This window comes from Apium graveolens, chromosome 9, assembly GCF_009905375.1.
Source record: "Apium graveolens cultivar Ventura chromosome 9, ASM990537v1, whole genome shotgun sequence".
In the NCBI taxonomy this organism is placed as follows: Eukaryota; Viridiplantae; Streptophyta; class Magnoliopsida; order Apiales; family Apiaceae; genus Apium; species Apium graveolens.
The window spans coordinates 284,733,788-284,759,905 of NC_133655.1; the positions used below are offsets into that span (position 1 = coordinate 284,733,788).

The 26,118-nt window shown below is 35.1% G+C and overlaps 5 protein-coding genes across 7 annotated transcripts; all 5 read right to left on the minus strand.

Annotated features, from left to right (window-relative positions):
• Positions 1-524: 524 nt before the first annotated feature.
• On the minus strand, positions 525-1,709 carry LOC141686480 (uncharacterized). The gene is made up of 2 exons (XM_074491513.1): positions 1,572-1,709; positions 525-1,496 (listed from the first exon to the last, which is right to left on the minus strand). The coding sequence occupies exons 1-2, from the start codon at positions 1,707-1,709 to the stop codon at positions 525-527; spliced, it is 1,110 nt and encodes a 369-aa protein (XP_074347614.1).
• Positions 1,710-1,836: 127 nt separating this feature from the next.
• Positions 1,837-2,493, minus strand: LOC141686481 (uncharacterized). Its single transcript, XM_074491514.1, has one exon. It carries the CDS (start codon positions 2,491-2,493, stop codon positions 1,837-1,839), a length of 657 nt encoding a protein of 218 aa, XP_074347615.1.
• A 5,648-nt stretch (positions 2,494-8,141) lies between these two features.
• On the minus strand, positions 8,142-10,771 carry LOC141682896 (pentatricopeptide repeat-containing protein At4g37170). The gene has a single exon (XM_074487583.1). It carries the CDS (start codon positions 10,769-10,771, stop codon positions 8,711-8,713), a length of 2,061 nt encoding a protein of 686 aa, XP_074343684.1. The 3' UTR covers positions 8,142-8,710.
• A 1,086-nt stretch (positions 10,772-11,857) lies between these two features.
• On the minus strand, positions 11,858-15,195 carry LOC141683093 (pentatricopeptide repeat-containing protein At4g37170-like). The gene has a single exon (XM_074487791.1). The coding sequence runs from the start codon at positions 15,187-15,189 to the stop codon at positions 12,769-12,771; it is 2,421 nt and encodes an 806-aa protein (XP_074343892.1). The 5' UTR covers positions 15,190-15,195; the 3' UTR covers positions 11,858-12,768.
• Positions 15,196-15,782: 587 nt separating this feature from the next.
• Positions 15,783-24,432, minus strand: LOC141683879 (NADP-dependent malic enzyme-like). 3 transcript variants are annotated; one of them, XM_074488669.1, is made up of 20 exons: positions 24,317-24,432; positions 21,698-21,897; positions 20,600-20,720; positions 20,413-20,487; positions 20,078-20,229; positions 19,845-19,950; positions 19,657-19,722; positions 18,901-18,996; positions 18,738-18,809; positions 18,569-18,652; positions 18,374-18,472; positions 17,860-17,907; positions 17,625-17,678; positions 17,438-17,536; positions 17,204-17,293; positions 17,004-17,081; positions 16,828-16,902; positions 16,654-16,744; positions 16,190-16,318; positions 15,783-16,103 (listed from the first exon to the last, which is right to left on the minus strand). In XM_074488669.1, the coding sequence occupies exons 1-20, from the start codon at positions 24,353-24,355 to the stop codon at positions 16,015-16,017; spliced, it is 1,863 nt and encodes a 620-aa protein (XP_074344770.1). In that variant the 5' UTR covers positions 24,356-24,432; the 3' UTR covers positions 15,783-16,014. The 3 variants fall into 3 exon arrangements, with proteins under 3 accessions (XP_074344770.1, XP_074344771.1, XP_074344772.1); XM_074488670.1 differs by lacking the exon at positions 24,317-24,432 and adding an exon at positions 22,236-22,369; XM_074488671.1 differs by lacking the exon at positions 24,317-24,432 and adding an exon at positions 21,991-22,108.
• Between the last annotated feature and the right edge of the window lie 1,686 nt (positions 24,433-26,118).

The window sequence follows — 26,118 nt, forward strand, 5'->3', positions numbered from 1 at the left end:
AAGTGCTTCCTCGTGTTTTTCTGACCACATAAACCCCTTGTTTTTCTTAAAACATCGTAAAATAGTTTACATCTATTCGATGATCGTGAGATGAACCTGTTCAAGGCTGCAACTCTTCCCGTCAGTTTCTGGACGTCTTTAACGTTTGATGGACTCGTTAACTCGAAAATTGCCTTAATTTGTTCTGGGCTAGCCTCAATGCCCCTCCTGGTCACCATGTGTCCGAGAAACTTTCCCAAGGACACAGCAAAGTTACATTTAGACGGGTTTAGCTTCATGTTGTATGATCCTAATATGTCGAACACCTCATGTAGGTCGCGAACATAATTCTCAGCGTTTATAGACTTGACCACCATGTCGTCTATGTAAACTTCCATTATTTTTCCTATCTGATCTTTAAACATCTTGTTAACAAGCCTTTGAAATGTAGCCCCAGCGTTACGTAGTCCGAAAGGCATGGCCAAATAACAATATATACCTCTATCCGTGATGAATGTTGTCTTCTCGCAATCAGACAACTCCATTCAAATTTGATTAAAACCACTTGAAGCGTCCGAAAATGTAAGCAACTCATGTCCAGCCGTTGAGTCCACCATGGTGTCGATATGGGGTAGTGGATAGGGGTCTTTAGGGCAATCTTTGTTCAAGTTCGTGTAGTCGACACAAACTCTCCACTTCCCATTCTTATTCTGCACTATGGAAACATTTTTTAGCCACTCAGGATAGTTAACCTCCTTTATCATCCCAGCCTTCATAAGCATGTCGATTTCATCGTTAATTATCTTGTTTCTCTTCGTCGTGAACTTTCTTCTTTTCTGTCGAACATGGGTGTAGTTAGGATCAACATTTAACTTGTGCGTGATGACATTTGGGTCTATTCCAGTTATGTCGTCATGTTCCCACGCGAATGCATCCAATCTCGTAGGCAAGAAATTCACCAAATTTGCCTCAATGGTTGGTGAAAGGTCTTCTACTATTAGCACTTTCTTATCTCCCGTCTTTAGATCGACCTCAGCCAATTTTTCAGGTCTTGTGATTGTGGCCACATGTGTCTCATTCCCATGATATTGGACAATTGGTTTCAAACATGTATTGTAACATTCGCGTGCCATATCTTGATCCCCTCGTATCTCCTGAGCTCCCCATGGTGTTGAAAATTTGAGAACTTGATGGTATATCGACGGTACAACTTTCAAATTGTGAATCCAAGGCCTTCCCATGATTATGTTGTATGTCGAATCGACGTCTATTATACAGAATTTCTCCAAAAGATTAACTCTTTGTGCATATGTAGGCAATGTAATCTCACCCAATGTACGCTTGGTTTCTCCACTAAATCCCACCAATGTTGTTGATTTCTTAATCATGTCACTTTCTGCCAAACCCATTTTTTTCAACGTGTTCAGCATCATAATGTTGGCAGCGCTCCCGTTGTCAACTAGTATTCTTTTGATTAGGCAATTCCCCACAGGAAGTGAGATGACAAGTCCATCTTGCTGTGGTTCTCAAATACTTCTTTTATCTGACTTGTCAAACATTAAAGATGGTAGAGTATTACTACTAACTCCTACCTGAGAAACTCGTATATCTGTCTCTCTAGCCATCATTTTAGCTTGTGAATACGTAGACCCACACACTTCAGAACCACCTGCAATGAAGTTAATTACTTTGTGATGTGGTGGTGGTGTTGGTTGTCTTGCGGGTGTCATGTTGTCTCCGTTGGGTGACTTGTCTCTCTTGACGTAAGATGTTCTCTTGGATGTCATGAACTCAGTTAAATATCCCTTCTTGGTCAAGAATTATAACTCCTTTCATAAATTCACACAGTCATAAGCTTTATGTACCATAATCTTCATGATAGTCACACCATAATTTGGAATCCGGATTTGCCTTAGGCTTATTGCTTTTCATTGGCCATTTTACTATATCTCCTAACTTGGTGAACTCCTTCATCATGGCCAAAGGTGTTACCGTAAAACCGTAGTTTTCGTACGTACGTGGCAAATTAGGGCCTTTCCTCCAATCACTACGTTCCTCCTTTCTCCGGTCATTACGTTCACGTGTCGTGTTGACATAAACTTCATCCCTAGAATGCCTCGAATAGGGTTTGTATTCCCTAGACCTTAGTGTTGTAATCTTTCTCGAAGCCCTGTAATATTTCTCATCATCCTCCCTCTTTTCTTCTTCCAATCTCACTTGTGCCATGGTTTTAGCTTGCACGTCATCCATAGTTCTACACGGGTATTTTGTCAGTTTTCCATAAAGTGGAGATTCCCTCTCTAATCCCCTTCTCAACGCTTTAATGGTTGTGGGTACGTCACAGTTGGTAATGGTCACCTTCTCTCTATTGAATCGTGTTAAGTAGTCACGTAACGGCTCTCTGAGATGTTGCACAATCTTGTACAAATCACTAGTGGACTTCTCGAATACCCTACTACTAGCAAATTGCATGTTGAATGCGTCTTGCAGGTTGGCAAACGTCTTGATACTCATGTATGGAAGATTCACGAACCATTATAAGGATGGTCCTGACAACGTAGAACCAAATCCCTTACACATACAAGCTTCCTTCAAGTCACGTGTGATAGGTACCGTAAATATTCGTTGTTTATATTGTGTGATGTGTTCCAATGGGTCACTAGTACCGTCATATGGCCTCATTTGTGGTACTGTGAAGCATTTTGGTATCTCTACCAAAGCGATGTTGTCATGAAAAGGTGAATCAACATAACTCGTAGGAGTTGCTTTCTCTAATGGCTTCAGGATACCAGGAATTCTTTCGATTAAGTCCCTCACTTCCTGTAATTATTTTTTGAATTCCTCTGTAATTTGGTCTCGAGACCTTGTACTTTTGTGGCGTGATCTCCTTCTATCATTATCCCCTTCTTGATCCTCACAATCATCATAATGTTGCTCATCACGTTGTCTTTCTAGGTCATCATCGTTATTTGGTATGTTCTCCGTATCCTCTATCTCAACGACATCATCAGTAGTCTTTGTTGGTCCTTCATGCTGATCCCATTCCTCAACATCGTCCATATCCAAGCGCCTAATAATACTTGGGATCGTCTTCTTTGTAGCCGTCCTGGTTTTGGATTTGGCCTTGGTCAACTTTTTCTTCAACATTTCATTTTCAGAACGTATTTTCTCCATCTCCTCTTGTAGTTTTTTCAACGTTGTTTCCATCTCTTTGTTGTTCTCAACCTCGGCTCCTTGATTGGTAGCTTGTTCTTCCAAGTCGTTTCCCGTCATTGTAGTGAATCAACCAAACTCTTAGCAAGTTTCCCATAGACGGCGCCAATTATTTTTACCAAATTTTGTAGGTTAAATGCTAAGGTCGGTTGATTGAACTAATTGTGTAATACAACTAAAATAAGAACAATGTAAACGAAAATAACACAAAGAATTATTGACGCGGAAAACCAGTAAATGGGAAAAACCGCGGGTGGGATTGATTACCCAACCTAAATGTGATTCACTAGATATTCGAGGATAATTACAAGGAGTTTTACATGATACATTTCCTTGATCACATACTAAAATGAATGCTATAGAAGTGTTTTTGACACTCGGTTTTTGGATGGTAGTCTATTGTAGGTTGTTCTTCACAATGAAGAAGATGAACTCGAGTAGTGTTTCTTGTGTGTTGTATGGCTATAATGTCTCTCTCCCTTTTGTGTTTTGCACCCCACCTTTCTATACTTGCTTCCCCTTTCTTCTTTACCTTTCTCGCCTTTTTTAAATTCAAGGTTTATCCTCCTTCCTTATCTCCTCTCCTTCCTCTACTGTTGAAGAACCGGTCTTGATAAATAACCAATACTCCTGTAAACTCGGTTGTTGTTAGACTAAGTCTTGCTCCTCCACCATGTTTAGTCGATATTTTCGATGCCGTCCAAGACGCCTTTTTATTCTTCTCATCTCGACTCATCCGTCTTATTCTATGTTGTCCACTTCTCGATCATGTCTCGTCGTCAGTGAAAAAAATATGGACATAACAACTATCAATCCACTACCCCACTACTAAATGATATCAAAACAATTCTTTTTTTAATACTTAATCTATCATTAACCATCTAACTTTTTTTAATAATTAAATACAATTAACGAATAATATGGATTGGCAATGAGAAGGAATTCGCTCTAGCTTTATCTAACAATTATTGCCCTGACATCCTTCTCATATCATTTTTTCGGCTTACGAATTTGATTTCCTGCAACTAGTGAAGCCTCCGGCCACAATTATCTTACCATCTGGCATACAGCACACAAACATCGAATGAGGAACTAACATAAGTATTAGGATGTTACATCTTAATATTTGTGACCGCGACAACATTATACTCAAAATATATAGGTAAAATTTTCTAGATTTTTTACTTTATTAGTCGTACGATTAATTATAAAATATATGTAACTACTAACTAGTTGTATATAAAACATACATCTACACTTTGTTACATGTGGACGTATGTAATATTTTAGTTGGAGAAAATTATTTAAGCAATTGAGTTATTCATAAAAGCATACACGATACATTCATTATTGATTTCGCATCTTAGGGAGTATAAGATGCACGTGTCAAGATTTTATTGGTTTACCTTATTTTGTGCGGATCACTTGTGAATTGAATCTGAGCCGTCCGTGAAAACCAATATCATGTTGTCCATGTTGACGATCCATGTCAAATACCATGAGCGCAAGTGGTACGTGGCAGAATTTTAGTGGTCAAATTTATTTTGTGCGGATCGTTTAAACATTAAATCTAAACCGTCATTGTCCCCAATCCACGAGAAAATACTGTGGACCGTTCGATCGGAAAGTATAATCTTTAGCATCAAATGCCTATATATATCAATCTCATTTGCATTCTCAACTTGTATCCGAGTAGCCTCTCTCCCTCTTTTCTTCAATGTTTTGGTGTGAGTTTGTTGTCTTCTCTAGCCATATATTCACAGTTAAAACCATGTATCATATCATTTTAAACTTTCATACATTGAGTTCTCAGTAGAAAGAGAGGGATTGTTCATTATACATCAACATGTTGCTTGGCTCTCAACTACGAAGGTTGAAAGAAATCTGATACTAAGTAGCAGGAGTCCTGCATATCGACCCATTCTTCCATTAAGATTCGCGGTACATCCAGATAGACCTGCATTGAAGAACAGAAGTAACCAGTGGATCTTTACTGACCATATCATTTCAGCTATTGGTGGATGGTTCTCCGACATTCATTCTGCCCGCTGAAATGCATTCCAGAGTAATCAACCTCATCAACTGCACTACTGAAAGGATAAAAGTTGCATTAGAAGAATTTATATCTCAGGCGGTGCTGTTAGCTTCCTTGAATAAGGCTCTATAAGTTACAATATGAGTTTGCTATTTGGATATTTGTGTAATAATTAGAAGTGACTGAAAGGTTCAATTCCGAAATGTATAAATTTACACATTTCAGATACTTCATTTTTTTTTTGTCAGGATTTCGGATACTTATTTTGATTTTATAAAAAATGACTTGTTAATAGGTAATGTTTTACCGTGTAATGTTAAACTTTTCCGGCCTTACATTTGCTAGAATACCTGCTATGAAAATTGCTTTGAAATCGATATTGAATGTTACCTGTTGAGAATATAATATCTCAGACTTCTTGTTTCTACAGGACTTTGAAGAATCAGCGGATGAGTTGTGGTTAGGGGTGAAATGCCACTCGTAGAATTTCTCAATTCTGACTTATTAGATCGAATGTACTTATTCGATCTAATATAATTATTTTGACCCCTCATAGCACTTCACTATATAGGAATTTTTTTTTTTGTAAAATCTCGTCTTCTACTTTCAAGTCAATCTCAGTCTGGGAGGAATGTAAAATACTCCTTCGATTTTCAGGAGAACGGAATTGAAGGAGAACTGTTCTCGAAGATGATTTGCATTGAAACCGATGACTTTATTATGAAATTTAAAAATTTAGTAAAAAACAGGAGATCTTGATTGTCCACATGATTAGGGGAGGGGAATGGGAGCAGAATACTTCCCTGTCATCGGGCGGATTCAGTTCGGGGATAAACTTCCTTCAGGTGACCTAATGCCCATTCCAAGTACATAAACTGCATAGCAGATATTGGTTGCATTGGAGAAAAAAAGGCTTCTCACCGGAATAGGAAAGAAGAAGAAAAAGATATGCTTCCTGTTTAGCAGAAATCACTTGTCAAAATAAAAAGATTTCAGAAACACATTTTAGTATCTAAATTAAATAAACCAATACTAATGAGCAAAAACAGTTTGCAGCTGACTGATGAGTTGAAAAGATTTCAAGCCCCCTTTTTCCTCTTCAAAATAGGTCTCTTGCCAATTGTGGTAGTTCTGTTCCAAAAGCAGGTCTATCCGGATGTACTGATAATCCGGTTGGAAGAATGCGTCGATATTCTGAAATCTGCAGCTCCTCGACGTTATGGATTAGAATCTTGTAAAACAACCTTCTCCTGAAAAGTAGGAAATGAAAGTTTGATGAAACCTACTGTTACCTCGAAACATATTTTTACAAAAAAACCTGGAATGATGAACAAAGCAACTTTCAAGCTATACACCTGATTGGTTAATGTAGTACAAATAGAGGGGATCTACAACTAATCGCGAAAATCTATATTTCTCTTTAACTTATATGTTATTCTATGTGAAAGAACAACCATGTACTTTTGTAGCAGAACTTCATAATTCCGCTAAATATAATTTAAATATAATGGTTTTTCTAATGTGTGCCCAAGGGTACACAATAAGCACCAACTCCCATGAGTTTGGTGCATTTTGATTGGTCCTCTAATCATAAATATTGATGGACCCTCCTGCATTTACAACAACTCCACCATGAAAATGCACCCAACTCATAAAATTTAGTGTTTATTGTGTGCTCTTGCCCCTAGGGCACACATTCGAAAGACCATAAATATATTTACACTTAAATATAATTTGATATATCACTTCCTAACTAAATCTCCTATTTCATCTATATATATCCATATGAGTAATACTACATGTACAGAATTGGTTACTGAATTTTTGTACAAAATGATGTACAGAATTTTCGTATCCATAAATGTGTATAACTTGTCCATATACATTGTGGTGCCTGAAGTTCAAGCGTTCAAATTCATCCCTCCCCTATCTTATGCTAGTTGTTGCCTTCATCCACACCTCCATCTTCTAAAATAGTTATATCAACTATAGTATCCATCTAACTACAATTTGTTTGTTTTTACACAAATTAAGATGGTGCAATTTACATTGCTAATTGTTAGTTTGTTAATATGATTTATGTGGTTGTGCAAAAATTGTGCTCTGTACATAACTTCACCATTTTTATTCAAGAGGTATAAGCATAACGTAAATGACTACAGTGCGACTGTGAGATGAAAGAGCATGTAAATCGCGATTTATGCCATAAATGGTGTATGACGAGTTGGATGCCAGACCAGACCGTCAAACAACACAAATAGATTAGTACTTGGTGTGCAAAGTTATTAGTATCGTAAATTATCAGAGTATATATGTTCATTTCTCCTGTGTTAAAAGGATCATGTATTTTTCTTACAGTCTCGCACTTGTAGAGTGATGGAGAAAGGAATCATGCAGATTGATTAAACATAATTGATCTAGTGTTACCATTAACACATGTAATATTTGAAGTCATTTACAAATATGCTTCACAAAAAAATTTACTCACCAGGTATATGCTCGGTGGTTGAACTTGTATGCTTGCTTTGAAGGGTGTCGGGATCAAATCATGGACTTCACACCAACAGGACAACATATGTTTGATTGATATATATAATTATATACGTTGTTGCCATATGGACAAGGTTTAAACCTTCTGGTGGCTACATCATTATTGCAAGCAACAAAACTGATCAAAGTTAAAGATTAAATCAATACACAATGTCTAAAACTGACCGACTTACAAATGAATTAACTAATCAACCTTGTTTGACACAAGTATGACTGTTCTGTACAATAACTAGGAAACCACGAACCTATTCCAAAAAAATTGGCAATGTTTTATCGATCTAAAGCTTTTTACTGTTCTACTGACCTCGGTGCAAGCAATTTTCATAGACTCGGTAAGAAAAAGGGAGGGGGAGGGGTCAATAACTCAAATCTCTATCATTTTATCTCATTGCAAGCAAATGAAAGTACACAAACAAAATTTGTATATAATAAATCCGAAAACAAAAACAATCAGTAATTGTCAGGCCTCAGAACACAGCCTGAACCTTAATGAATACACCTCTAGTGAGTTTCTTAATGTAGTCCGTAATCTTGACAACATCAGGTTTGTAAAGAGATGCTTCTATAATATCTGTCAGGTTTGTAAGGAGATGCTTCTATAATATCTGTTCTGCTTAAGTAACTGTATTGAGTTCTCCTGGAGGACCGCCTGTGGGGATAAGGTGACCTTACCACTGTTGCTGAATATATAAAAAACCACTGAGAATTAACTACTGCATGTACTACTTGATGGAACTGCTAGCCTAGGCCAAACTCTGTCGAAGAACTCTTCAAAGGCGGCGAAGAGATATATATTAATATGTTGTTACGAATTAATAATTCAAAGTTTGATGAAGTCAAGTAATGACCAAGGAACAACAAACAGTTCAAATCATAAGCACCCTTCTTTGGTTCAGCTCACTTCAACCAACTCAGCCACTTCCATAGTTAAAATCACCAATAGTCTTTGCAAGAACAACTTCCTCCCTCAAAACAATGAAATCTAGTTGAATCCCTAACAATAATTTTCCTCTCAACAATTTTGGAGATATATTTGAAAGAGGTATGGCAGTCAACACAAGTTCTTAAATTCTTAAATATTTTAATTGCGGTTCCCCTTGGAGTAGCAATAATTCCAAATGCAACTGCAAGCTTCTCGCTATGGTAGGATATATTTTGCTCCTTTTGTTCCTCTTCTACATCATGCAGCACATAGTCTGTCTCAGGGTTATACCCTTCTTCCTTCATTCTACTCAACAGTTCTGACAAATAGTCGTATATTTCCGTAGTATATGGGTGGGACGTATCCCCCACCATGAAAGTGTGGACTTTTCCTTTAATCTCTGTCCAACTAATACCAGGTTTCTTGACAACACCTTTATTGTTCATAACCTTTCTAAGTTTTGCCACTTCATCCCATTTACCTGCAGTGGCGTAAATATTTGCAAGAGTAACATAAGTAGCGGGGTTATCAGGTTCAATCTGGAATAAGGCTTCAGCTGACCGTTTTGCCAATTCTATATTTCCATGAATTCTGCAACCACCAAGCAAGGAAGCCCAAAGAAACTTATCTGGTTTCATGGGCATGCTTACAATGATATCTTCAGCCTCTTTGAATCTACCAGATCGACCCAGGAGATCAACAACACAAGCATAGTGATCTGCAGTGTATTTCAGACCATGTTTCTCTTTAATAGAGTGGAAATATTCCAGCCCTCTGTCAACTAGACCAGCATGAGTGCAAGCAGAAAGAACTCCAATGAAAGTAATATGATCGGGTTTATTGCCAGACTTAAGTAGCAACTCAAATAACCGAAGAGCTTCACGAGGTTGACCATTCTGAGCATATCCATTAATCAGAGAAGTCCATGAAACCAAGTCAGGCTGGGGTATCCCTTTAAAAACCCTATAAGCATTCTCAACGTTCCCCAACTTGGAATACATGTGGACCAATGCACTAGCAGCAAACGATTTAGGGTCACAACCAATTCGAACCATATGGCCATGAACTTGCTTTCCCAGATGTTCCGCAGATTGATTTGTACAAGCATTCAAAACCCCAGCAAAAGTAAACTCGTTTGGTCTAATTCCTGAACTTAACAACTCCATAAATAGCTTAAACCCCTCTTTGCTCCTTCCATCCTCAAAGTACCTATCAATCATCGCCGTCCACGAAACAACATCTCTATTCAAAGACTTATCAAAAATATGCCGAGCATCATCTATACTCCCACATTTTCCATACATATCCGACAACGAACTCCAAACCACTTCATCCGAATCCAACCCCGTCCTCACAATATGCCCATGTATTTCCTTCCCACCACGTAAACATCTCGTAGCAGAACAAGCCGAAAGAGCACTCGAAACTATAAACTTACTACTCCCCACAATACCACTCTTCTCCATCATCCCCCTAAACAACTCCAAACCCTCACCAGGCAGATCATATCTCACACACCCCGAAATCATCGCATTCCACGAAAAACAATCTCTCTCCGGCATTGCATCAAACACCCCTCTAGCCTTCCCCAAATCCCCCTCTTTCGCATACCCAGAAACCATTATGTTCCACGAACAAATATCTCTCTCAGACATTTCATCAAACACCTTGCGCGCATCACTCATACACCCACATTTACAATACAAATCCAAAATTCTATTGTTAATAATAATCCCAGCCTTAAACCCCACATTGTTTGCGACATGATCATGCACTTTTCTACCCAAACTAAACGCTTTCTGTTGCAGACAATGCTGTAAAAGAGTCGAATAGATTGCGGGTGAGGGACGATCAATGCGGTTAAGCAACTGAATTGCCTCGGATAAGCGCTTGTTCTGACATAAAAAGTGAATGGCTTCTGAGAATTTATTGTCATTGCATAAGTGCTTTACATGTGAATCGCAGTTAAAGAATGTTTGATGAGGGGTTTGATTAGTTGAAGTAGCTAGATAATGAGTTTGAGCACAAGACAAGTTTAATGTTTTTTGGCGCCATTTTGCAACAGCTCTCATGTTTGCTTGGTTTGGTATATATTCTGTCAAATGTTTCGACTAAATATTTTGATTAACATCAATGAAGTTACTATTTCCGTTTCAAAATACAAGTGAGGTTTAAAAAATCATATATTTGCATATTTTTTTATAATTTTTTTTTTAAAATTAAAATTTAAGATATAATATATTTTTATTCCGGAAAAAAATTGAAAAATATTTTATGAAGCTATTTTTTCTATTTAATTTAAAATACGCCTAAAATGTCAAAGAAATTTATATTTAAGGACGAAAAGAGTACTAAGTTAAGTTAAAACTAGTATAAGAGCATCTCCAAGGCTAATAAAGGCTAATAGCTAAAATGGTTAGTTAAATGATCATTATCTAAAAATTTGTTGAATCTGTAAGAGGTTTTACTCCAGTGGTACTAGGTATAATGGTTAGCTATTTTCAATAAAATTATTTTTTACACGTGAAAATATAAATAATATATTCAATGAAAATATATTAAATATAATAGCAATTTAATATTATTTCAATTGAAATATAATAACATATTTAAATATAATCAAACATAATTAATAAACATTGCTTACATATCTATTATAAAATATATAATTATATTATATTATATTATTTCTATTTGTATTCATAAAAATATGCATTGTATATTAATTAAAATAAATATAATAAAGTTTTAAATATTAAATATAAAATAAGAATTTTAATATATTTTGATATATATATATATTAAGTGTAATATAAATATATGTATATATTAATGTGCAGAGTAGGTTAAATTTTAAATAAGGTAACAAAGGTGACGTGGATGTTTTAGCTAATGGTTAGAGGATCAACAAATATAGAAGACGAGATGAAGGATATCTAAAATTATTGCTAACAGGTCTAATGATTGAAGTGGTATATTTTTTAACTAATATCTAAATCATGCTGCCACCTAGACTTTTTACCTAACAGGTGAACATGGTTGGAGATGCTCTAAGTACCCTAAATACCTGTAATAGAGACTTTTTTCTCTTTTTTTTTTAAGATAAAAATTTCATTAAATCATCAAAGCATCATACATAATGGACTCCAAGTCTCCAACACCATATGTGGAGGTTACAAAAAATCATTAAAGCAATTAACCTCACATGGAACCCCTACTAACAAATGCGCTGCATTATTGGCTTGATTTTTAATAAAAGAAACAGAAATGTCTGGCCTAGCTTGGATTATCATTCTGCTTTTTTGCAGCCGGTGCCCAACTTCATGAATAATATCTGCACCCTTGCAGATGGCTTGAACAGTATGCATCGAGTCATTCTCTATTACTACGTCTTCTCTATTATTCTAATATATTCATTCAGAAAAAATAATTTAAGATTAAACAAATGACTATATTGCCAAGATAGTAGAGAACATCAGCTGAAATTGTGCTTCAAACTTAAAAGCAGCTGCCATAACTGTGTAAGATTATTCACCAACTGGATAATTCTTCTATGAGTGTACTCCCAGACACTCATGTGTCCCAACTAGATTAGAGCTACTTGTTGTACCTGTATCCCCTTCATCTTCCTCGCCGCGGTGATTGATAAAATACAGTGCTACCATATTGATAGTACGAAAACCAAATGCGCCCAACATCCAAGTCCACAACCGAATGCGTACCGTACCCAACATCCCACCACAGGTCAGTTCGAAAAAGCTAGCGATTTGATAAACATTATTTGTTGACTTATATCTATAAATGTCCCAAACGCTCTTATTTTTATCGATGTGGGATGTTACAATAGTATTCCCGAGAACAGTTTAGTTGCTTTAACGGCTTCCAGTGCATGGTAATGTGGATTAACCGCATTATGCTATTAATGGTGTAGGACAAATCAGTACTTAATGTATAAGCTTTTTGGTACTGTAAATCATCAGTTCTATCCATACCTTCCCTTATTTAGTTCATCTCACCTTCAACGGTTCAACCCATCATTCAGCCACTTTCATAGTCAATATAGCTAGGATCACCAATAGTCTTTGCAAGAACACCTTCCTCCCTCAAAACAATGGAAGCGAGTTGAATCTCTAACAATAATTTTTCTCTCAACAATTTTGGAGATATATTTGAACGAGGTATGGCAGTCAACACAGGTTCTTATGTTCTTAAATATTTTAATTGTGGTTCCCCGTGGAGTCGCAATAATCCCAAATGCAACTGCAAGCTTCTCACTGTGGTAGGATATATTTTGCTCCTTTTGTTCCTCTTCTACATCATGCAGCACATAGTCTGTCTCAGGCTTACAACCTTCTTCCTTCATTCTACTCAACAGTTCTGACAGATAGTCGTATATTTCCGTAGTATACGGGTGGGATGTATCTCCCGCCATGAAAGTGTGGACTTTTCCTTTAATCTCTGTCCAACTAAGACCTGGTTTCATGACGATTCCTTTATCGTTCATAAGCTTTGTGACTTTTGCAACTTCATCCCATTCACCGGCAGTGGCATAACTACTTGCAAGAGTAACATAAGTAGCGGGGTTATCAGGTTCAATCTGGAATAAGGCTTCAGCTGATCGTTTTGCCAATTCTATATTTCTGTGAATTCTGCAACCATTAAGCAACGAACCCCAATGAAACTTATCTGGTTTCATAGGCATGCTTATAATGAAATCTTCGGCCTCCTTAAATCTACCAGATCGACCCAGAAGATCAATAACACAACCATAGTGATGTTGTGTGTATTCTAGACCATGTTTCTCCTTTATAGAGTGGAAATATTCCAGCCCTTTGTCAACGAGACCAGCATGGGTGCAAGCAGAGAGAACTCCGGTGAAAATAATATCATCAGGTTTATTACCAGACTTGAGAAGCAACTCAAATAACTGAAGAGCTTCGTGAGGTTGACCATTCTGAGCATATCCATTAATTAGAGAAGTCCACGAAAGCAAGTCAGGCTGGGGTATTCCTTTGAAAATCTTATAAGCATTCTCAACGTTACCCAACCTGGAATACATGTGGACCAGCGGATTAGCTGCTGACGATTTCAGGTCATATGGCCTGATTCGAATCATATGGCCATGAACTTGTCTTCCCAGAAATTCCGCAGATTGATTCACACAAGCATTCAAAACCCCTGAAAAAGTAAACTCATTTGGCCTTATCCCGGAACCCAACAACTGCACAAATAAGTTAAACCCCTCTTCCCACCTTCCATCCTCAAAGTACCTATGAATCATCATCGTCCACGAAACAACATCTCTCTTTAAAGATTTATCAAATATACGACGAGCATCATCTATGCTCCCACATTTCCCATACATATTCAACAATGAATTCCAAACCTCTTGTTCATCTGAACCCAAACCCATCCTCACTATACGCCCATGAATTTCCTTCCCAGCACGTAAACATCTCATAGCAGTACAAGCTGTAAGAGCACTCAAAACAACAACCTGATTCCTCCCCAAATCACCATTCTTCTCCATCGCCCTAAACAACTCCAAAGCCTCACCAGGCTGATCATGCCTCGCATACCCCGAAATCATTGCAGTCCACGAGATATAATCTCGTTCCGGCATCTCATCAAACACCCCTCTAGCTCCCCTTAAATCCCCCGCTTGTGCATACCCAGAAACCATTATATTCCAAGCACAAACATCTCTCTCAGTCATTTTATCAAACACCCCTCTAGCCTCCTTTAAATCTCCCGCTTTCACATACCCTGAAATCATTGCATTCCACGAATAACAATCTCTCTCCGGCATTGCATCAAACACCCCTCTAGCCATCCTTAAATCCCCCGCTTGTGCATACCCAGCAACCATTACATTCCAAGTACAAACATCTCTCTCACTCATTGCATCAAACACCCCTCTAGCCTCCTTTAAATCCCCCGCTTTCACATACCCGGAAATCACAGCAGTCCACGAACAAAAATCTCTCTCCGGCATTGCATCGAACACCCCTCTAGCCCGCCTTAAATCCCCCGCTTTCGCATACCCAGAAACCATTATATTCCAAGAAAAAACATTTTTCTGCGTCATTTCATCAAACACCTTGCGTGCATCCACAATACACCCATATTTATAATACAATTCCAAAATTCGATTGTTTAGAATGATCCCAGCTTTAAAACCCACATTGTTTTCAACATGATCATGCACTTTCTTCCCCAAACTAAGCGCTTTCTGTTGCAGACAATGCTGTAAAAGAGCCGAATAGATTGCGGGTGCGGGTCGATCAATGCGGTTAAGCAACTGAATTGCTTCGGATAAGCGCTTGTTTTGACATAAAATGTTAATGGCTTCTGAGAATTTATTGTCATTGCATAAGTGTTTTACATGTGAATCAAAATTCAAGAAAGTTTTGGGAGTGATTTGATTAGTAGAAATAGGTAAATGATGAGTTTTAGCGCATGAAGAAACTTTTATTCTTTTTGCCGCCATTTTATAACGGCTGGCATGTTTGAAATATGGAGTTTTATACGGAAAGCGAAAGAAACCAAGAAAGAAAATACTCCTTCGTCCCGTTCAATTTTTTATATAGTTTTTTCTCGTGTTTCGCCCAAAATTTTAAAGCTATTAAAATTATAATTTTTTAATTTATTTTTAAAATATTTTTTATGTATAAAAATTTAAATATTATATTTTTATTTAAAAAAAAGATATTTAAAATTATTTACAAAACCATACTTTACCGAAATTTTAAAATGCCTTTTACTCCCCATCCCCCAATATAAAGAACCTAGAGGGACGTAGGGAGTAAATGAACATGAAAAAAGTAACTACAAAGAGAATTATAAAATTTTACCCGTTTATTTCATAATTTTAAAGGAGGATAAGAAAAAATTATATTTATAATGTTATATTTTTAGTTATCAATATCACTTTTTTTTCACTAACTTTTGAAATACATCGCAATGACTACCACAAGAAACGAGTTACTTGCTTTCTATTATTTCAAATGAAATCGCACAAAGAAGTAATAGTATAAAATTTTACTTTTATATACTTTCAATTCTTAAAAAGACTGTTGTGGATGGACCAGAATGTTTCTTTAATTTTTAAAATTCTAGAGTAAATATATCCTGCCAAAGAACTGTTTATTACAGATCTTAGAGAAACACATAATAGAAGGAGCCTATTGTACTCGAAAGCAAATCAATACAATGGTCGAAATTTATATCTATAATGTTTATAAAAACTTCTTGACATTTTCACAAGGCAGTAAATGGCTCGGAGAGAACAGCAGCAGGAATTGCGCTTCTAGCTTTAGAGATAGCTGCGATAAGTTGGGGAGTACATGCAGCTTTCAGCATACTTGACAAGATCCTTGGGACGTGGGAGTCGCGAAGCAAGGCCTGGAAAGCAAAAGATAATGTTAATGATGACCTGGAAGAAAATGATCTCGTTAACTGAAGGAACATTAAAGAAATAGAAAACTCACCTAGCTCATATGACTTTGCAGCTACTTTAGCAGCAATGTTTGCAGAGATCTTTCTGATACTTGTAAATGGTGGATATATCAGTCCCTTGTCATAGTTTTCTTGTGTGACTTGAGCAGCCAAAGCTTCCGCTGTTGCAGAAAAGTTAAGGGTTTAATGACTTCATCTTCGACTTTACCACTATATAATATGACATGGGAAAAAGAAGACACGGTGGCAACTTAGTTCTGATCACAGAACCTCGATTTCTGATCAAATCTCGACCTTTAAATTCAGTTTCTATGTAAAACAGCGGACTTTGTTACTTTCTAAGTTGTGGGGATAAAATCATGTGTTTTCCCCTTAACAAATGCTTTGCTACTAAACATGACCTACTGATTAATTACTTTTTAGTGTGTTATACTAAATAAAAAAATTAACTAGTTGTTTGTGAATGAAATTAGAGATAATTATATATTGTACTTACATGCTGCTAGAAGCATATCATCATGTACTCGAATGGTACCAGACATGATTATGCCCAAACCAAATCCAGGAAAAATATAAGCATTGTTTGCCTGCAAGAAATATAGTGTGGAATTAGGTTTTACTTAAATCAAACATGTGCTGAAGCTAAACTTAACACAGAATAAAGCTAAACCTGGCCAGGAACATAAAGTTTTCCATTGTATTCAACAGGGTCAAAAGGGCTTCCACTAGCAAAGATTGCACGACCCTGGATGTTGCAAGATGGAACACAAAAAAAAGTCACTTAAATGTTACTTGGCTCATAATAATGAAGGAATACTTTGATAAATAAAGCAGTATATTGACTACCTCGCTCCATGCATAAGCTTCTTCGGCAGTACACTCGGCTTGTGAAGTTGGGTTGGATAGAGCAAGAATTAGAGGTTTCTGCATGCCATTTATGTATCAAAATTTGAGTAATTGTCTTTTTTTTTGCTAAATAATTTGAGTAATTGTCTTATTCTTGTAGTTGTGTCATGTTGCACTGTAAATAACGGAGGAGAGAAAACCTTATTCAGTGATGCCATGGCCTCCACAACATCCTTGGTAAAAGTTTTTCCAACACCAGATGTGCCTATTAAAACTGTTGGCTTAATTGCCTGAAAGATTTAAAAAACATAATGAGATGAAAGGTGTAAAGGCATTGTACTGCTCATTGCACTGATTTGTTTCTTTGCATTGGAAAAAGCTTTACAGATGTTTCATTTAAAAAACTGAAACTCAGACAGAGATGCGATGTTTACCTTGACAGCATCTAAAAGACTTTTAACAGGCTCGTGCTCGTGAGCCCATGGCTGCTTGAAGTGCTGCAGTGACTCTTTGCGGGAGCTAACAATAAGTCCCTGTACAGATGTAAAAGATACTAATTAACTAAATGCAATAGGATACACATGTTCCTTAACACGGAAGATCAAATTCTAATAACATTACTTTAGAGTCTACAAGCCAAATCTTCTTGCGGTTTTCTTCCACAGGAGTATGTGTCTGCAATTACATCAAGTCAGATAATTAAAGTGGAACTCAAAATTATATCTTTATTAATGGGAAAAAAAACATGGTACATGATCCAATTAAAGTAGTAGCTTCTTAGATAGTTACGTGGAAACCAATATTATGTCGTTATTATAAAAGAAGACCACGGTACATGATAAAATGAAGACAGTACCTTCTTAGATATCTCAAGCGCAATAAGCTCTGCAATGCCAGTGCCAGCCTTCAAAAGTTTTAAAAGGGAAAGTGAGACACACTGTTGACATAATAAATGCATAGCAGGGATAGATATTGATGTGTCCATTATGCCTCAACATTGGTTAGTGCATGCAAATGTTTGCTACTAAATGAACTATAAAGTATAGCCTGAAGTCTGGTCGAGTGAACAAACTGTAGAATTAAACTGACACTATGACATTTATAATTTAACGATACGAGAAATTATGTCCCTTACAGCAGGTTAAAAAACCACTAAAAAGAAAAGGCACTTGGACCTCATCAATAAACATGATCATGCCTAACCTGATTATTTCTCAGGGTATCTAGGTGAACAATAAATATAAAGCTATGAAATCAAAATTTTCTTTCTTTGGTTTGTAGTTTGTATTACTTTTGATCTTCTCACCAGTACATTAAGTAAAGAAATGAACAGTCCAGATGCAAATTGTATAAAGGGCTTATAGGATTACCTCTCCAGCACCGAGGAATAAGAATGTATGGTCAGCCAAGGTACCACCAACTAGTTTTAGAGATGCAATGAGCCCAGCCAAAACAACAGATGCTGTACCCTATGTTGGAGAATATTACAGTTTAACAAACATCGTGTAGAACAGAGATGGTGCAACTGCATTTAGAAAATATAAAATTAAAAAAAAAATTGCTACCTGAATATCATCATTAAACACAAGATGACTAGTGCGATATTTTGACAGAAGTTCAAAAGCATTGTGGTTTGCAAAATCTTCAAACTGGAAATCAATGTCAAATGATTAGAATAGATATAACATGTAAAAATCCATTATCTGCTTGACTGATTGAAACTGACAAACAGACCTGTATGAGGATTTTCTCTCCATAGTTCTGCTTAACTGCAGACATAAACTCCTCCAGAAGCTCAGCATATTCCTTAACGCAGGTGAATGCATATAAAATTAGTTTTAGTTGTAGACTGCAAGTAATTATATTTATGAATTACAGAAAAGAAAATGAAAAGTACCTGCCCAGTTGCCCTCTTTTGTTTGAGCCCAATATAGAACTCATCATCCAGCAACTTTTGGTTATTTGTGCCGACGTCGATGGTAATAGGCAAGCACTGCAAATACAACACAAATATACAGTCTAAAATAAGAATAACACAACAATGTCATAGTATAGATAGGAAGCTTCATGTAAGCCAGGTAGACTTGTTTAATCTTAAAGGTTAAAAACTACATGTGAGTACTTAAAATTAATTTCACAGGCTTGAGAGTTGAGACAAGTGTCAAACTACTATTGGAAACAAATGAATTTTAGACTACTGGTACTTCTCTACATGTATTGATACTCAATAGCATTTGTAAAATCTTGAACACAGTACCAGTTGACTGGAAGATTCCCCCTTCTCAGCGGAAATGTCATAACACTTAAGTAGAAACCAACAAAAGCTAGATAAATACTTGAAATATTTTACAAGATAAAAGCAAAGATTCTTGTAAACATCTCGAGATGTGAAAATTTTGGTTCACACCGATTGATGTTATAAAGTTTGCAAGTCCTTAGTATCGGTGAAGAAACCCTTGATGCATGCAGTTCAGTCATGCAATAAAGTCAAATGATTACAGATGTCTTTTTGAAGTCAGAGAAGTTCTTATTTACAAGAGAATTGACATCAGGCAATGTCATTGGCAAAAAGAGTGACAAGTAACTTGTAGATCAAAATAATAAAAACAGAGAGGAAACGTAGAATAGTAACACCGAATCTATTAATGCTTACTACTGAAGGACGAACTCCACCAAGTGCTGTATATAAAGCAAGCTTTCCAACAGGAATTCCCATACCCTGAATCATTTAATTATATAGTAGATAATAGCCACAAATATTACAAGCCATTAGTTTTCCGTAAATAACATTAATAATAATTAAAAAAAAAAAAAAAAAAACTCGAAGATAGGTTAATGCACCTGACAACCAAGATCTCCAAGTCCTAGTATACGCTCACCATCGGTTACAACAATAACTTGGATACTCTTCTCAGGCCAATTCTTCAGTACTTCAAGAATTCTTCCCCTGAAATTTGTATAATTGTCATTTTTCAGAATTGTTTAAAAAACTTTGGGCATCCAGCAAGAGCCCCAACCTGAGATACAGATACAGATATAGAGTAATACAGAGAGAGTCAGAAATATAATTATACTTCTCCTTTAAGCTGATGTAAAGACCCTGTGGACGCCTGAAAATGCTTCCATATTTCTGACAAGCTTCACCAACTACAGGAGTGTACACAATGGGGAGGAGCTCCTCAACATTATCCATTAGAAGCTTGTAAAATAACCTTTCGTTTCTTTCCTGAAAAGTAGGAAAGAAAGTTTGATGAGACCTCCTGTTGCCTCGAAACATCCTTAAACAATTACCAGGTATGATGAACAATAAAGTATGATCAACTTGAGGTAGGATATAAAACAGGGGACAACTAATCACAATAATTTAAATTACAATCCTATGTATATGTTATTTTAGGTAGATAAACACCTGAAGATCCATCATAGCCATGTACTTTTGCAGTGGAACTTCATAATTCCGGATATTTTGAATCATTTTCTTCTCCTGTCAAGCCAAACCAAAATAGCTCAATCAAGAAACAATTTGTATATATATACAAAAGACAATGTAGCCAAAAAAGATGGACAAGATTCAATGGTTTTGATAGTAAATCAACCTGAAGTTCCTGGGACAAAATCACTGGGGGCAGAAGCCCGCGCAAATAGTGAGCATCTCTTTCTTTCTCGGTGAAGGCAGTTCCTTTGTTATGTCGTGGGTCACGCAACAAAGTATGGCCACTGCAACATATGTAAATGATAATAGTCTGTCAATTACTGTCATAAACATCTTTAGCAATAAATTTGTTCAGTAAATTCGTTTATGATCGATATCTAGTCATAAAAGGCACTTACTAATTTATTTGGAAAACTTAGCAGGATATCATATTCAGGGAATTGATCAAAATGAATTCATTGACTGCCAGTAAGTATCACACAGTAAAAGTCTCTTTAGCTTGCCCAAATGAATGTATCGTAACATGATATAGTGACATTCACACTTAAAGAAAAGCACATACAGAAAAAACAACTAAAATTCACACATCACCAATATAGATTTTAACTGTTACATCGCAAACGGATTATAATTTTGTCAGATTAAATAAAACTCAAAGCTCCAACCAAATATGAAATATTTCGAGGCAAAACTGCGAAAAAAAAAAATCAACCAGCAAAATATACAAGTCAAGATAAAATAATATTATAGTGATAGTCCTTCCTGAATCATATTTTATGCCTTTAGAAAAACAAGAATTATTGTTAACCCAAAACTGAACAGACAGAGACAAGTGTAACATATCAAGATAAACAGAAGCCAGACCAAGATTTGCATAACACCAGAAAAAGACATAAGATACATCAAATCCAAAGTCAAAACATGAACAAAAAAGTGATGCAGTCCAAAATCACAACACTATATACATTAATATATAAAAAAAATTGCACCACACAAAGATTTTTCTGCATAAAAAAATAAAGAGATAATGGACACTAAGACAAAATAAACAAAGCCCTGAAATTCTGAAACCCATATAAATAAAACAAAAGTAACAAGATAAAGAATAAAGAACACACACAGAGAGACAGAGTGAGAGCAAGAGAGAGAGAGGGAGGGAGAGAGGGGGAGAGAGAGAGAAAGGGGGAGAGAGAGAGAGAGAGAGAGAGAGAGAGAGGAAGGAAGGGAGGGAGAGAGAGAGAGAGAGAGAGATTTAAGTCACCTAGCAACAGAGATGGCCCAGGGAGTAATAGGCTGATCTTGAGTAGCTCTATCCTCACCATACATATCTTCAACACCACCAGCAACACCAGAATTCTGACCCTCTAATTCACCATTCTTCATCTCTTTCAATGTACTATCTTCCATCAAAGCCCTCACTTTTCTATCCACTCTTGACCCCAAGAAACCACTCCCTATCTTCTGCAAACACCCAAAAACACTCTTTTCTTAAAATCAAGAACACACCAAGAAAAACCCAAAAAACACAAGTCTTTAAAATCAAGAACCACCCACCTTTTATAACCCAAAAAAATCAAACCTTTATTCTAGATGGGTTGACAAGAAACTACCCTTTTTGCTTAATTGTCAAAAGTTGAAGTTTTTATGACTGACCCACCTAATAAACACACACACAGAATCAAGAAAATGACACACACACAATACCATTAATATTCAAACACATAATGTGTGAATTAAAGGTGTGAAAATCTCATAAAAAAGTAAAAGAAATGTTGAGTAAAAGAATAAAAAATACCAACCAGAATCTTTCTTCTGGGAATCATATTCAATTCAAAGATAGTAAAGTAATAAAATAATGGTGTGTTTATAGTCTATTTTCCGCGTATATAGTGTAACAGAAAGAAACATAAAGAAGTGAAATTTGAATAGTTTTTGAAGCTGCCTAATCAGAAAAGTCTATGTCAAATAATAAAATATATGCACACAGCGTTAGTATATAATATAAAACAGTCGAAAAATCAAATTAAAAAATCTATTTCCGTTTGGTTTCAAAGGAAATTTTATATTTTCTGTTTTGGAGTCACCTCCTCCTCGAATTACTTTACCGGATATTGTCTTTTTTTAGATTATTATTATTCTCGTATAAATCTCTCGGGATTAGCGAAAATCCAAAATTCCGATAGTACCATAAATAAGATATTACTTGTCATTATATGTATTGGTATTAGTAATAAAAATATATAAAGTATATATTATAGTTATATATTATAATTTCTTATGGGATTTTGTTCTTATGTATTAATATTATGTAAAATTCGAGTTGTCCCAAATTTACTTCAAAAACCGTTCTTAAATATTTATGTATTAATATAATTAAAAACTATATATAATAAAATGTGACATCGCATCTATAGACATCTGCACACGAATTAAACTCACGCGAGATCGAATAAGGGGTCGAACTAACGAGTTCTTGCAGCCATGTATGACCCTACTAATGTCAAAAGAGGAGATCGAGTTCTTACTTCTTACGCACACCTTTAAATGTGTTATTTGAGTTTGGTCAAGTCATAATAATAGCACTTCAATTTGAGGAGGGCAGCCATGGAAATATCACGCACCAGTTCATGTAAGGTGTTCATGTTTATGTAATTTTACGAGTTTTATTTGGCATCAAAAACTGTTTTTTATGTTATAATAGAACTTTTAAGTCCAATGCTAGTTGCATTTTGAAACTAAATAATTTCAAATTTAACTAAATTTTATCTTTTCCTCCAATATCTTAATTAAAGTTTACCAATATGCATGTCATTTATAGTTACTTAGATGATATGGCATGGATGCATAAATGCATCTTTGGTTTCAAATTTAGAATCAAGGATGATGCATATATGCATATTTGCATCCAATGATAAAACTCCTTTGAAGTTGAAATTTTTAGCATTTGGTTTCAAATTATGAAAATGACACCACTTATAGTATTGCATTGGACTTGCGACTGCCGGGGACAAAAATTTAGAAAAATCTAGGCCCGCGCTAAACTAGCTACATTCGACTCGGCCGTCTAGTTTTTCTTATCCATTATTTTAATTAGCTTAAATCTCTTGCGATGTACGGAATTATGTTAATATTTTAAAAAATTTATTTATCTCGTCAATTTTAATTTTAAAATATTTATAAAAATATATAATAATTATAAATTTATTATAGAAATTATAGGATAACTTGTGGTCATAGTTTTTAATTTAACAATATAACAGTTTAGCGGGTATATAATACTATTTATTTACTGTATTTTTTAATAACAGAATAAGCTGTGATCGTAGTTTAATAGTATAAGTGGTTTAATAGTATAAGTGGAAGACTATGTTCAGTAGTTTAACAATTTAATAGTTTAGCGGATGTGTAACACTGTTTATTTATTTTTTTAATAATCAAAATTAGGGAATAACTGTTGAACTAAATTATATCACATTCCAATTATTATAGTATAAGTATAAATGTGAATTGTGATTGATGTATAATAAAAACGGGACATCAGTAGTAACCCCTTCAGATTTTCTTGTCCAGTCTTTCTAATTAAAATGAGCAAAATAATATACACAGAACTTCGACAAACACTAAATACACATGTATTTATTCAAAACTATTTCGGACTTTCATACTCTTTTCCCATCACTGATACTAGTTATTAGCGTTTTAAGATTTTCTAAGAAATTCGAAGAAAATATAAAAAATAAACTATTTCGGACTTTCATACTCTTTGTCCCATCACCGATACTAGCTATTAGCGTTAAAAGATTTTCTAAGAAATTCAAAGAAAATATGAAAAATATATAACATGTACGATACACTCTGGAAAAAAGAAAATTTTAAATACCTTTTTCAATAACCTGTGAAAACACGATTCTTCGGCCATTTCTTGCTAGCCTCTTGGTGCTTAATCAAGATTAAATCCCACAGTTGTTATCTCTAAGCGCAAATTTGTGGTTGTTTATGAGCTACTCAGAATAATCGAACCTATATATAGAGGATAGTATATATTATATAACGGTATAAAATCTCCAAAGCTAAGAATGTGTAAAGAGACTTGACTAGGATATCAATGTGCTCAAGTAAGGAACAACTCTATACATTTCCATTACAAAGCTTTGCACAAACATATTGTTCTCTGGTTTTTCCATAAAGAAACAAAATAATAAAAAAATCCGGTCCACATCGCTTCGCAAACCATTTGTCCACGGATAGGTAAAAGCCCGAAACCTAAAAATCAAGCGTCTTACTCTGTACGTGACCTCCTGCGTTCATATCGATTTCTCGTGTTAAATTATCAATATCTTGTATTAAGTATATTAGCAAAAATTTTCATAAACAGGTAATTACATTTGATCTCGAACCTTTTTATTTAAACGTATATTTATGGTTTGTATGCATAAAAATTATGTTTAATAATGCAAAATGCAATTCGCATGCTATAGTCACCGAAGTGTTGGTAAAATGATTGAGTTCTTTACTTGCGTGTTTAATCCATTAGAAAAAAAAAAGTAATTCACCTGCTGTATTTTACTGCCCAGTGTTCCAAGAAGCGTTGCAAATTGTCTGCTTACCAAACTCACAAATGACTCAAAATTCTAGACTTCAGCGTGCTAAATGTTTTCAAGTTTATTGCGAAGATACATGAGATTACAGAGTAGCACTGACAGAACATGTGTCATGTGTGCTATGTTGGAATTGTATTTTATCGTATTTGAATCTAATGATTAATGTTTCAGATAAGAAAAATAATAATAATAATAGGTTTGGTTTGATATTTCTTTTTTTTTTTCTAATCAATTAGACACGTACACGTTAGAGGTCGAATTCCTCACCTCAGCAAAGGGTACAAGAACTTTATCATTACAGTATCACTTTGTTGATTAATTTGATTCAATTTTATTCGTGAAATCTTATCGCACCCGTATTAACGAGTAAAATGGATTACAAACAAAATTTGAGCCTTGTTTCGACATCATTTATATCTAATTTGAATTTAAGCTATATAAGTTTATATGTATGAAACTGGAAGACGCATAAATTTAATAATTAAATTTTATTATAAAAATCACTATCAAGTTGTATTGAATTTTTTTATTATCAAGTCGAATTTAAACATTATTTTTTTTTATTATAAAGATTGACTTAGTTCGATTCATTCTTAAAATTAATTAAACTTAATTCAACTCGACTTTACTCGAATAAAATTTTACCATGACACTTTCCATTCATAAATCGTACAAACTAAAATGTAACGGGTTGAATAACTTTGCACTATTTAAGCGTTTATATAAGTACGATTTGAATTTTACAACTCCACTGTAAATTTTTATATTCAAATTTGGAATCCATTAATTATTTTACCCTTCTACCATCGATTAATATGCGTTGTAGATACATTTGTCCATGAACACATAATAAGAGCTGAAATTTATAATTTTAAATTATTTTAATTTGTAAATGTAAGGTGGTTCACCACTATTATAAAAAATGAACCAATAAACATGCAATAAATCTATAAATTTTTATATTTATTGCGTGCACATATTAGATAATAGAAAAATCGATAAAAAATCATAAGTTTTGAAAAAAACTCTAAAATAGAAGTAAAAGGGCGTATTTGAAGCTACACACAAATGAAATATAATA